The sequence below is a fragment of the Garra rufa genome, chromosome 20 (genome assembly GCF_049309525.1).
Source record: "Garra rufa chromosome 20, GarRuf1.0, whole genome shotgun sequence".
Classification (NCBI taxonomy): domain Eukaryota; kingdom Metazoa; phylum Chordata; class Actinopteri; order Cypriniformes; family Cyprinidae; genus Garra; species Garra rufa.
In genome coordinates, this window is record NC_133380.1 from 35,628,280 (window position 1) to 35,640,279 (window position 12,000).

Genomic DNA, 12,000 nt, shown 5'->3' on the forward strand with positions numbered 1-12,000 from the left:
CACAATCAGACACACAAACATGCTCCTGGAGCTGTATAATAAGTCCTAATGAATTCAATAAACATAACAAATTAGCTATTAGAGCAGCTCTGCTAAATGAGGGGCTGATTACTCTGCGAGATGAAGAAAAATTATAATTTTTCAGTGTTGCCGCAATCACATTTGGCAGGTTTTTACAGTTGATCCAGTTAATCCATAATGTTCATTCCATGATTTAGCAAACTCCTACAGATTCCATTGAAATTCACCAAGAAAACTGCACATAAAATTGAAAATTCTGTCCTCATTTACTTGTTTCAAACCTGTATGACTTGCTTTGCTCTGTGGAATATAAAAGATATTTTATTTCATGTATGGTTTTAGATAACTATTATAACCCTGTTGTGATACCTCTCTTCTGTCTCTCTTACAGTACTTGCATGAGAATGGAGTTGTTCACAGAGACCTCAAACCCGAAAATCTCCTCTATGCTGACTTGTCAATAGATGCACCTCTTAAGATAGGTAACATGAAACTGAAATTGAAACTGAACAGTGAACTCTTTCATTAATGAATGGGTTTTATTGATTCAATCTTTTCTGTAATGTTCACAGCGGACTTTGGTCTTTCTAAAATAATCGATGAGCAAGTGACGATGAAGACAGTTTGCGGGACCCCCGGCTACTGCGGTGAGTCAGAATTCAGGAAAGTACATTATCTGTGTTATGATTCAAGCACCCTATTAATGATTTCCTTATTTTTACATGTACTGCAAAGACAAAAGTCATTTAGTTGTCCAAGTGCATGACTAATAAAGTTTTATCAGCCAATTCATTTGCAATCATTTGCAATCATATTCTCACATCCACTCAGCTCCTGAGATCCTCCGAGGAAACGCTTATGGTCCTGAGGTTGACATGTGGTCGGTGGGAGTCATCCTTTATATTCTGTGAGTAATACATTAATGTTTAATTTATTTATCTCACTTGCAAATGCATATTCCAGTATTTCTCTAAAATATGTGAGAAACAGACTAAAACTTGACATCATTATTCCCTTAAAGGGACAGTTTACCCAAAAATGAAATTCTGTTATTAATTACTCACCCTCATGTTGTTCCAAAGCCATAAGACCTTTGTTTATCTTTGGAACACAAATTAAAATATTTTTAAGGAAATCTGAGAGCAGTGCAACTGATACGTTCAAATTGTCCATGTGACATCAGTGGTTTAACTGTAGTGTTATGAATGTATGAAATTGTTTCAAGGTTTCAACAAAACTCAAAACTGTTTTCAACATTGATAATGCTTTATGAGCAGCAAATCAGCATATTAGAATGATTTCTGAAGGATCATGTGACGCTAAAGAGCTGAGTAAAGCTGGGTACAGACCACAAGACAATCAGGCTGATTATGGCCTATTTCTCCCCTTCCGACAATCCTAGGTAATGTCCGATTATCTTGGTGGTTCTAAAGATTATTTTATTAGATTTTCCTGTGGTGGAGGTGTGTTAAGAGTGACTGAATCTGCTCAGAAGAATGTCGGAGGCGCCTCCGGAAATCCCGATGTGTGGGAGGAAACCAGAGGACAAACGCGCAGATTATCACGTGAAACAAAACAATATCCAATCAGAAAGCGATCTGACAGAAGACGGATTAATAACACAGGCAATCATGGCTCAGCACTAAAGGATTTTCTGTCTTTCTTTTTTTTTGTGAATTTTCTGTCATAAACATTCCAAACACTGTTATCGCAATTTCGTCCTGCCTGTCCACCATGTTTATTCTCAAGTGTTTTATTAACAAGATGAAATTACATGTACAGTCAAGCCCGAAATGATTCATACCCCTGGCAAATTCTGACTTAAAGTTACTTTTATTCAACCAGCAAGTTTTTTTTTTTTTTTGACCGGAAATGACACAGGCTTCTCCCAAAAGATAATAAGACGATGTACAAGAGGCATCATTGTGGAAAAAAATATTTCTCAGCTTTTATTTACATTTGAACAAAAAGTGGCATGTCCAAAATTATTCATACCCTTTGCAAACTGTCACAGTCTATGGGAAAATCCAAAGTTCTATACCATTCCAAATAGTCCAAGCTGTTCTAAAGCATTCTAATTACCCTGATTCATTGGGAACAGCTGTTTTAATCAACTCAACAGGTGAAAAACAGAAGCTCTCTGCTGTTGGTTTCTTTCCTGACTTGTGGCTGCTCACAAGTCAGGAAAGGGCTATAAGACCATATCTAAATGTTTTGAAGTTCCAGTGGCTACAGTGCAAAGTATTATTAAAAAATACAAGACGTTCCGCACTAAAAAATCTCAGAGGACGTGGTTGGAAGCCAAAAGTGACACCTGTGCTGGCCAGGAGGATAGTGAGAGAAGTAAAAAAGATCAAGGCCATCCTGGTGAATCTGGGTTCTGCTGGTGGCAACATCTCAAGGCAGACAGTCCAACTGACACTGCACACCGCTGGGTTCCACGAAAGCAAACCAAGGAGGACACCACTTCTTTAGATAAGGCACACAAAAGCCCGCTTGGCCTTTGCAAATGCTCATCTGGACAAAGAAGAAGACTTCTGGTCTTCTGTTTTATGGTCAGATGAAACAAAAAACGAATTGTTTGGCCACAATAATGTAGCCTTCATTTGGCGTAAAAAAGGAGAAGCCTTCAACCCTAAGAACACCATCCCCACTGTCAAACGTGGTGGTGGGAACCTAATGTTTTGGGGGTGTTTTTCAGCCGGTGGACCAGGGAAACTAATCACAGTAAACGGCACCATGAAAAAGGAGCAATACATCAAAATTCTCAACAACAACATCAGGCAGTCTGCAGAGAAACTTGGCCTTGGGCACCAGTGGACATTTCAGCACGACAACGACCCAAAACACACAGCAAAATTGGAGAAGAAATGGTTAGCAGACAAAAATATTAACATTTTGCAGTGGCCCAGCCAGAGTCCTGACTTAAATCCAATTGAGAATCTGTGGAGGGAGCTAAAGATCAGGGTGATGTCAAGGAGACCCTCCCAGCTGAAAGAGTTGGAGCTCATGGCTAGAGATGAATGGGCAAAAATATCAGTGGAGACATGCAAAAAGCTGGTCAGCTATTATAGGAAGTGTTTGATTGCTGTAATAGCCAATAAAGGCTTTTCTATTGATTATTGAGAAGGGTGTGAATAATTTTGAACATGCCACTATTTGTTCAAATGTAAATAAAAGATGAGTAATATTTTTTTCCACAATGATGCCTCTTGTTCATCGTCTTATTATCTTTTGGGAGAAGCATATGTCATTTCCGGTCAAAAAAAAAAAAACTTGCTGGTTGAATAAAGTAACTTTAAGTCAGAATTTGCCAGGGGTATGAATCATTTCGGGCTTGACTTATAAATGATGTAAACAATAAACATTATACATGGTATAAACAATTCTACACTCAAGGGGCAGTAAACAAAGGGGCAGAACTTACATTTGTGAAAATGAAATGTTGCATGTAAAAAATAAGATTTATCATGTAGATGTGCTTTTCTTTGCCGTTCTGCAGGGAATAAATAATATAATACATATTTTCATAACAAAACAAAATGTTTACATATTTCCAAATAAAACATATGTCCTTAACAGAACAAAATGATTATCAATATTATACAATAAAATCACAGTTTTACAAAAGGGCAATGCCAAAATGAATGTTTCAGGGCAACCAGCAACTAAAATCATTATCAGATTTAAATTTTACCAAATAATATTTTGCTGAGTAAATCCTTTGTATAATTTTGAATGATACTTCCTTAACCCTTTTTGTAATTACAGTATTTATTGATTAGGTATTAACCAAACCTTTTTATAAACAATATTGTGTCAATTGATTCCAACATGAATAAACATAAGGCTTGACATTTATTCTCAAGTCTCGAGAAATATCGCGAGATTTCCCATGTTCACAATTGGGACTCTGGTTGAAAATCTGTTGGTGTGTGGTGTGCTGTCTTTGTCACATCGTGGCACACCACACACTATAGGAGCAGAACGGTTAAATCTAGGATTTTTTCTCATGTTTGTGGTCTCTCACATTTTGAAGATCTTATAAGATTTGAAAAACCTTTTAGTGTGTACCCAGCCTTATGATGCTGCAAATTCAGCTTTGCATCACAGGAATAAACTACAATTGATTTAATATATTAAAATAGAAAACAGTTATTTTAATTTTTAATAACATCTCACCATTTTTTCTGTATTTTTTATCCTCTCCTCCAATTTTCGCTCTTGTGAGTGTTTCCCCTTCACTCCATTGTTCAAATTATAAATTGCATTTTCTCTGCTCTCTGCCTTTGTTCTTCCTTTCTCCACCCTCAGGCTGTGTGGGTTTGAACCATTTTTCGATCCAAGGGGGGATCAGTACATGTACAGTCGCATTCTGAATTGTGATTACGAGTTTGTCTCCCCCTGGTGGGATGAAGTCTCTCTCAATGCCAAGGATCTGGTAAGTACCGTGTACTTGCAGATCATTATTGTCTTGTTTGTAATGCTGATGATGTTCATGCACTGCACTGTGATTTCAAATGAGATGAGAGAGAACAGTAGCTCCATCAAAATATCAGATGCTGATTTGATTATACTCACCGGAGCTTTCCCATTCTTTGTTTATTCACCATTAGCTGTTGGTTATGTTTGTTTGATGCTGTCTGTAGGTTAGCAAGCTCATAGTGCTGGACCCTCATAAACGTCTCACAGTGAAACAGGCTCTGGAACACCCATGGGTGCTTGGAAAAGCAGCACGATTCTCCCACATGGACACAACACAAAGGAAGCTACAGGAATTTAATGCTCGGCGCAAATTAAAGGTCAGCCACCAATAGCTATGTTTTGCCAATTATAAAAAAAAGTGTCCACAATAAAGACAAAGAACATTTCCTCTTTGCATTTAAGTTGCGTTCATATCAGGTTATATTTCAATATTTAAACTTTATATCTTTGTCAAGAAAAGTTTAAAGGATTAGTTCACTTCCAGAATAAACTTTTCCTGATAATTTACTCACCTCTGTCATCCAAGATGCTCATGTCTTTCTTTCTTAAGGCGAAAATAAATTAAGGTTTTTGAAGAAAACATTCCAGGATTTTTCTCCATATAGTGGACTTCAGTGATCAATGGGTTGAAGGTCTAAATTGCAGTTTTAATGCAGCTTCAAATGACTCTACACAATCCCAGCCAAGAAATAAGGGTCTTACGTAGCGAAACTATCAGTCATTTTCTTTAAAAAAATTACAATTTATTTATTTTTTAACCACAAATGGGTTAAAGGTCCAAATTGCAGTTTTAATGCAGCTTCAGAGGATTCTACACAATCCCAGCCAAGGGTCTTATCTAGCAAAACGATTGGTCATTTAAAAAAAAAAAAATTTAAATACCTTTTAACCACAAATGCTCATCTTGCACTAGCTCTGGGATGTACGTTCATGACTTCACGCATTATGTCACGTTGGAAAGGTCAAGCCCGGTTAGTTCTTCGTCTGTGTACTTCGGTTGTATTTGCAAATACTACATGAACTGTAGAGCAATCATATATAAAACAATGGATTGAACATCAAAATTTTACATCTAATATTAAAATGTATGTTTTAATGATGTTTTTCTCCCCTTAAATACTTTGGTCAGTTAATAATAATTTATTGTTTATTTTATTATGAATCATTTATTTTATTTAGCAGTTTTATGTCTATTCCTTTATTGTTCAACTAGTTGTGGATGATTTGGCATTTAGAATATAATTAGTATTAAGTAATACAATACTTTTAAGAGAGAGTAATTAGTAAAGTAATGTAATTACACTGTTAAAGATGTCTTTTTTTACTTCTGTACACGTTCTAAAATTGCATATATATATATATATATATATATATATATATATATATAACTGATATAACTATTCTAATAGCTTAAGCCCAATTTCTTTAAAATTTTCTGTAAAGTTCTCTTTTTTCTGCCATTTTCTTAAAACTTTCTGCTCATACGTTTACACAAGAATATACAAGAGTTTAATAATCTAAACAAAATAAGGGAAAGCATATTAGTGGCAGCACAATACACTAAGATTGTGTAAACTTTTAAAACGTTTGTTAATTTGTGTAAATTCAGCTGGGTCATTCTGTGTCAAGTCAACCAAAGGTCCCCGGTTCGAATTTTTGATTTTTCTAGTATTTTATCTGAAGAAATATAGACATGTATAGTGATGAAAGCCAAAATATTAAATCTCATGGATGAATATTTACTGAGTAATCCACTATTTTGTAGAGGGAGGCCAAAATGGCAATTTTCAGCTGACATTCAGAGCCAAATTAGAAGAGGCTAAAAATGACTTTAGTAAGATGGCACGATCATAATGTTATTTTTACCCAGGGATTATTAACGTTATATTAAGGAGGATAGGGCAAAAACATGGTGATATCACTGACAATTAAAGGGGTATTTCACCAAAAAATGAAAATTCTATCATCATTTTACACCCTCAAGTTATTCCAAACCTGCATACATTTCTTCTATAAAAACATGAAGGAAGATATTTTGAGGAAAAAGTGTTTCTGGTCTATGGAAAGAAATACTACAAAAGTCAATGGCTGCCTGCAACATTCTTTAAAATATCTTCTTCTGAGTTCAACAGAAGAAACACAAGCAGGTTTGGTACAACTTTTTCAAATTTTCATCTTTGGGTCAAATGTTGTTCAGTGTAGGATAATTTCCTGTTCAAGAATATGATTTCTGTGCTTTCGGAGTATTGTAATGAACCAGTGCGCAGTAATCATTTATTTCTCCTTCCACAGGCTGCTATGAAAGCTGTGGTGGCCACAAGCCGGATGCACGAGGGCTCACGACGGCGAACAGACAGCTGCGAGATGCCCAACGCAGACAAGACCTCCCGCCAGAGCAGCATACAGAAGGACAACACACTGGATTCTCAAAGAGAGCCTGTTTCTATTAAAGAGAGATCTGAGAAAGTTGAAGACGGGGCCACGAGTCCCTCGAGTCCCCCTCTCCACTCTACTCATAAATCCAAACCTTCTGTCCCATCCGGGCCCATGCCCACTCGCCCACCCCTGATCGCAGAGGGACACAGGCAGGCCTCCGTCCTTCCGAAGGCTCCAGTGGTTCGCCCCAGGGTGCCCAAGAAGAGCTGCTCGGTGGATCCCGGAGGCAAACACGAGCCTTTGCCGGTGAGCACCACCCCACCCAGTCCCAAAAACCTCAGCAACGGTTTCTCTATGAGCGTGGAGGCGAGCGGCAGCACGGCAGAATGTCAGTAGCCTGGATTCCCACGGAAGACAAAGGAGGACAAAGACGATGCTTTTAAAACACACTGAGAATTTCTTCTTCTCCTCTTCCATTTTTGCCATGGGATATTTTGATACGGGACTGACACATGATGAGCTGTTTCCGAAAGCTCTTCGTATGGAGGCATGTGGCTTTCGTGGCAACTTTAGGTTAGCGGCACAGCGAACATAGGTGTTTTTCTCTTTGCACAAGCATTGTGAATAAGATTGTCTCTCATCTGAACTGAAATTCATTTTGCTCTTCTTTTGCTATCATATGCAACTGTTCATACAATCCTATTCTCTCTCTAAAGGTAGTGAGGATCATGTATCTGTGATGTTGTGATAGTATTTATTTGTTTAGGAATGACTGCTAAAAGACCCTAAATGAATAATATAGATACATATATATATATAATACGAAATGTATCTTCATATGTCTATCCCCCATTTTAATTCAACCTTTTTGTATTAGCACACTACAAAAAAATGCTTCAATGGTTTCTGAAAGCTCAGACTAATGGAAGGATATGACAGAATGCCACAGTCAAGGATTATGTTTTTCCCGGCTCATCTTTGGCAGTTTATCGTCCATCAAATCGAATTGATGTCATTCAGGGTTACCACATTGATGTGCAATTCAGTCGCCCCCTTCTTCAACATCTGGGAACGTTTTATTGAAAATCGCACCTAAACTGCCACTGTACTATAAGAAATCTTCTCTATGAGGTGGAAATAATACAACTAGTATGCTTCAGCCACACTGTCTACCTCTTCTACTGTACAGGGGCTTCCAACTTCTCAAATAGGAAATTCTGTAGAGATCTACTCTTAGGATAGAAGGCATGGAAGAATATTTTTCAATGTTGATCGTCGAAGGGCTGTTTTTTGTGAACTTTATGTAGGCTAAATTTATCTGCCTCTATAAAAATGTAACAGCATTGCGAAATGTTTCAGTATATAATATAGTCGCTTCTGTCATTCTACTTTATTTCGATCTTTGCCAAACAAGAATGCTTTGTACATATCGCTGACATAAACAGTAGCCTGATTAGACATCACTGAAACATTATGGTCATGTATGAATAATATTAATATTTTGCGGTTAAGGTAAATCACTTAATTCTGTGTTCAATTGCAAGCCGGTGTAGATGCTGTTTATGTTTGAGCAGGAGTTTCCATGTTTCCAAGATTAATAAATCGTGCTATCAGATGCTTTCTACTACTTTCTGTAGTAAGTTTATATGCTTTTTGGTAGCTCATATGCTGACAGCGACCATTTTTGCTGTAATACTAATATACATTGATCAATAAGCATTGTTGAATATATATATATATATATACACACACATATACATCAGGGGTGCAATTACCGGGGTTCGAGCATTTAAGGTCTTGTTGGCTTCTATGCTGTTAGGGTGTAGGCCAACATGAAATAAATAACATATGATATGAAGATCTAGTGTTTGAGTGAATATATGAGCATTTTTTAGCAATTTGAGGCCATTAAAAATAGAAATTGTGTGGTTTTGAAGCCTTTTTAACTGTTATAGCACCACCTATGGTCCAATTTCCATGAAACTTTGCATGCTTGTTAAGAGTCATCTGACACTTGTTTTCATAATTGTTTCATGTTTCTATAGGCTTTTGAGTATATTTTGCCACGCCCCTTTCCTAAATGACCCTGTTATAGCCATCCAAAGGACAAAATTCAACATTTATTTTGATAATTATTAATCTAGAGATTCTGGAGAACTGCGCTGCAGTGGTTTGATCGAGATTGGGCAAAAACCTAGGACTAGTTCGCAAAAGTAGGTTTTTAACATAATTGTGAATATTTAATGAACGATTTGATTGACAGCAAAGTTCAGTAAAATTGTTCAGCATGAGGAGATCTATCAAATAATATGCATATTGTGTGGATGTGTGAAAGACCACGTGTTTACAGAGCCATAAAACTCATTAGCGCCAACTAGTGGCCGATTTCTTTCAAAATTCTTACAGACCTTTAGGGCCATGAGTCGAACATGTCAACATGCCCACTAAGTTTTGTTCCAATCAGCCTCCATTAACCTTGTCAAATAGGTGCTTAAACTTAATTGGCCAATGACGGCCATGTTTTTTGAGATACGCCAATGTCCTCATAGACACTTGTGTCACTTTGGACCAAGATGCTGCATACCAATTTTCAAGCCGATTGGACCAACTATCTATGTGCTCGAGCCCACTACGTGCTCAAACCCCTAATTAAAAGATGTATAAATCACTCATATTTTTTCTAAAGGGACATTGTCCAGTAGTGACACCAGCAGGTAACAGCGGGTGTCCGCATTTCACCTCCCCTGAACCCATTGAGTTTTAGCGCCACCTATGGTCCAATTTTCATGAAACTTTGCATGCTTGTTAAGAGTCATCTGACACGTTTTCACCAATTTTCGTAAATTTTTGAGTTTTTGTTTAGTTTTTACAGGCTTTTGATTATATATTGCCATGCCATTGCCACGCCCCTTTAGAATATTTCTGCACTGGTTTGGGTCTAATTGGGCGTTAAGCCTAGGACTAGTTTGCAAAATTAGGTTTTACATACAAGTCAATTTTTTGGGGACAACCGTACGTAGTAGCTCAAAAATTCCGACTCCAATTTTGTTCGTGCTGACCCAACAAAAAGCAACGATGTATGTGCTTGAACCCACTACATTCACTATTGGGACATTGTCCAATAGTAACACCAGCAGGTAACAGTGGGTGTCCGCATCTCGCCTTCCCTGGCCTGAACTCATCGAGTTTTAACAAACCACTTAAAATGTATGGTGTGTTTGGTGGAGGGTAACTGAGAATGAATACATAATATGATATGATTAGGATATGACTAGTTATGATCGGCTGTGATTGGTTCATGCGATAAATCCCTCCTCTTGTGTTTGTGTGCGTTCTGCGTTCGTGAATCAGTCTGAAAACTTTTGATTTAGTAAAAAATAATAAATTTTAATAAAAGTACAAGTTCTCAGTACAGTATCTAAAATAGTTTTAATTTTTTTAAAATATTAATTTACACTAAAGCCTATGTGTGAGACTTTCGGTTCATTATCTGCTATAGTGTTTTTTTAAGACACGTCATCTATCGGCCATATTTGCAGCACTGAATGTTAACAAAACATAACTTACATATTTTGCTGATTATTATTGCTGCTGAAAATGATCAACTATTGTCATGTTTTTGGGCTGTACTAATTGGTTGGACCAGGAAAAACATTTACCCCCAGTTTCACAGACAAGGCTTAAGCCTAGTCCAAGACTAAAATGTAAGTATGAGCTGTTTCAACTGAAACAAAATTGCACTGATTGATCTTAAAATATATCAGTGCCTTTGTTTTGTCTCAAGATGCACACCTGTACTGTTTTTTTCCAAGCATGTTTATAAAAATGACTTAAATGTCCTAATTGAACTATGGCCTAATCCTGGTTTAGTCTAAGCCCTGTCTGTGAAACCGGGCCTTAGAGTACTACAGACTGACAAAACTTATAACAAATCAAGTAGAAGAGTGCAAAAGAATGTCTGAGGAACAAAAGGCGTTTGTGGTTGACCAAACTGCAAGAATCTTAATAACATTCATGTTTGCCCTGCTGAAAAAAAAACAGCTAAACCAGCCTAGGCTGGTTGGCTGGTTTAAGCTGGAAGTAGCAGGGTGTTCTTACAATTTCTGGTCAGGGAGATGAAATATTAGGCTAATATCTTAATTAATACTGCTTGTACGTATCTTTACAGCCTATTAACTTTAGTTTCTCAAAATATCACCCTTTCCTGCTTGCTAAATCCTTCTCTATACGATTTAGCAGCTTCCACACATCTTTTCCATGGGTTTAGACAGCATGAATTAGCAGAACAAGGTTTTAGTACATTAATCGTCCAATCCATGCTGTTATTTACATCTGAGTATCACCAGTATGGCCGTGGATCGAGGTAACTGACCAAACAGTGACGTAAGTGCAAACCCCCCGGTGAAAAAAAAACAGCCTGATTTTAGCTGGTCATAGCTGGTCAGCAGGCTGGTTTTAGAGGGGTTTTGGACACTATTCCAACCTGGCCAGGCTGATTAGGCTGGTCTTAGCCACCACCAGCTAAAACCAGCCTGGCCAGGCTGGGAGACCAGCTTAAACCAGCTAAAACCAGCCAACCAGCCTAGGCTGGTTTTAGCTGTTTTTTTTTCAACAGGGCTTTTATTTTTACAAAACAACTTGTTTTTGCTGCTTGATATTACGAACTGGTGTGTCTTACCATGTTATTTATTATTATATTAATTATGAACACTGGTTTGTAGTGCAAACCGTTTTACCATTTGTTATTCTTCTCGTTATTCCCATTAAGCGGAAAATGAACCGGAAGTCTCGCCCATCCGTGTTAAGGAAAAAGGTTGATATAGAAAGTAGATAGATATTCAATAAATAAGAAATACCAAGGTCACACTGTTCTACAGAAGGTCATTTGCATGGGGTACAGATTGATACAGACATTGGATGTGTTTAAAACTACATATATTTCGTGCTATATTAATTATAAAACCCATGTTACGTAATAAATGATCAAACTACATATACTTGCATAAAAAAAAACAACTGGCGATGTTTTAAAAAGGTCGTGTGATGTTTTATCGAAGGTGCGCTTAGATGGGGTGTGACTCCGCAGCATCTCTTCCTCCAGACAGGAGGAGGTGTGGC

At 37.3% G+C, this 12,000-nt stretch overlaps 1 protein-coding gene across 1 annotated transcript in view; it reads left to right on the forward strand.

Moving 5' to 3' along the window:
- Positions 1 to 8,509, forward strand: part of LOC141293726 (calcium/calmodulin-dependent protein kinase type IV) — a 32,151-nt gene extending 23,642 nt beyond the window's left edge. The window contains exons 6-11 of the mRNA XM_073825781.1: positions 413 to 503; positions 594 to 668; positions 853 to 928; positions 4,336 to 4,462; positions 4,671 to 4,823; positions 6,799 to 8,509. Of these exons, the coding sequence (XP_073681882.1) occupies positions 413 to 503; positions 594 to 668; positions 853 to 928; positions 4,336 to 4,462; positions 4,671 to 4,823; positions 6,799 to 7,278 (1,002 nt within the window). The 3' untranslated portion in view covers positions 7,279 to 8,509. The remainder of the gene's footprint in view (positions 1 to 412; positions 504 to 593; positions 669 to 852; positions 929 to 4,335; positions 4,463 to 4,670; positions 4,824 to 6,798) is intronic.
- Positions 8,510 to 12,000: the final 3,491 nt, after the last annotated feature.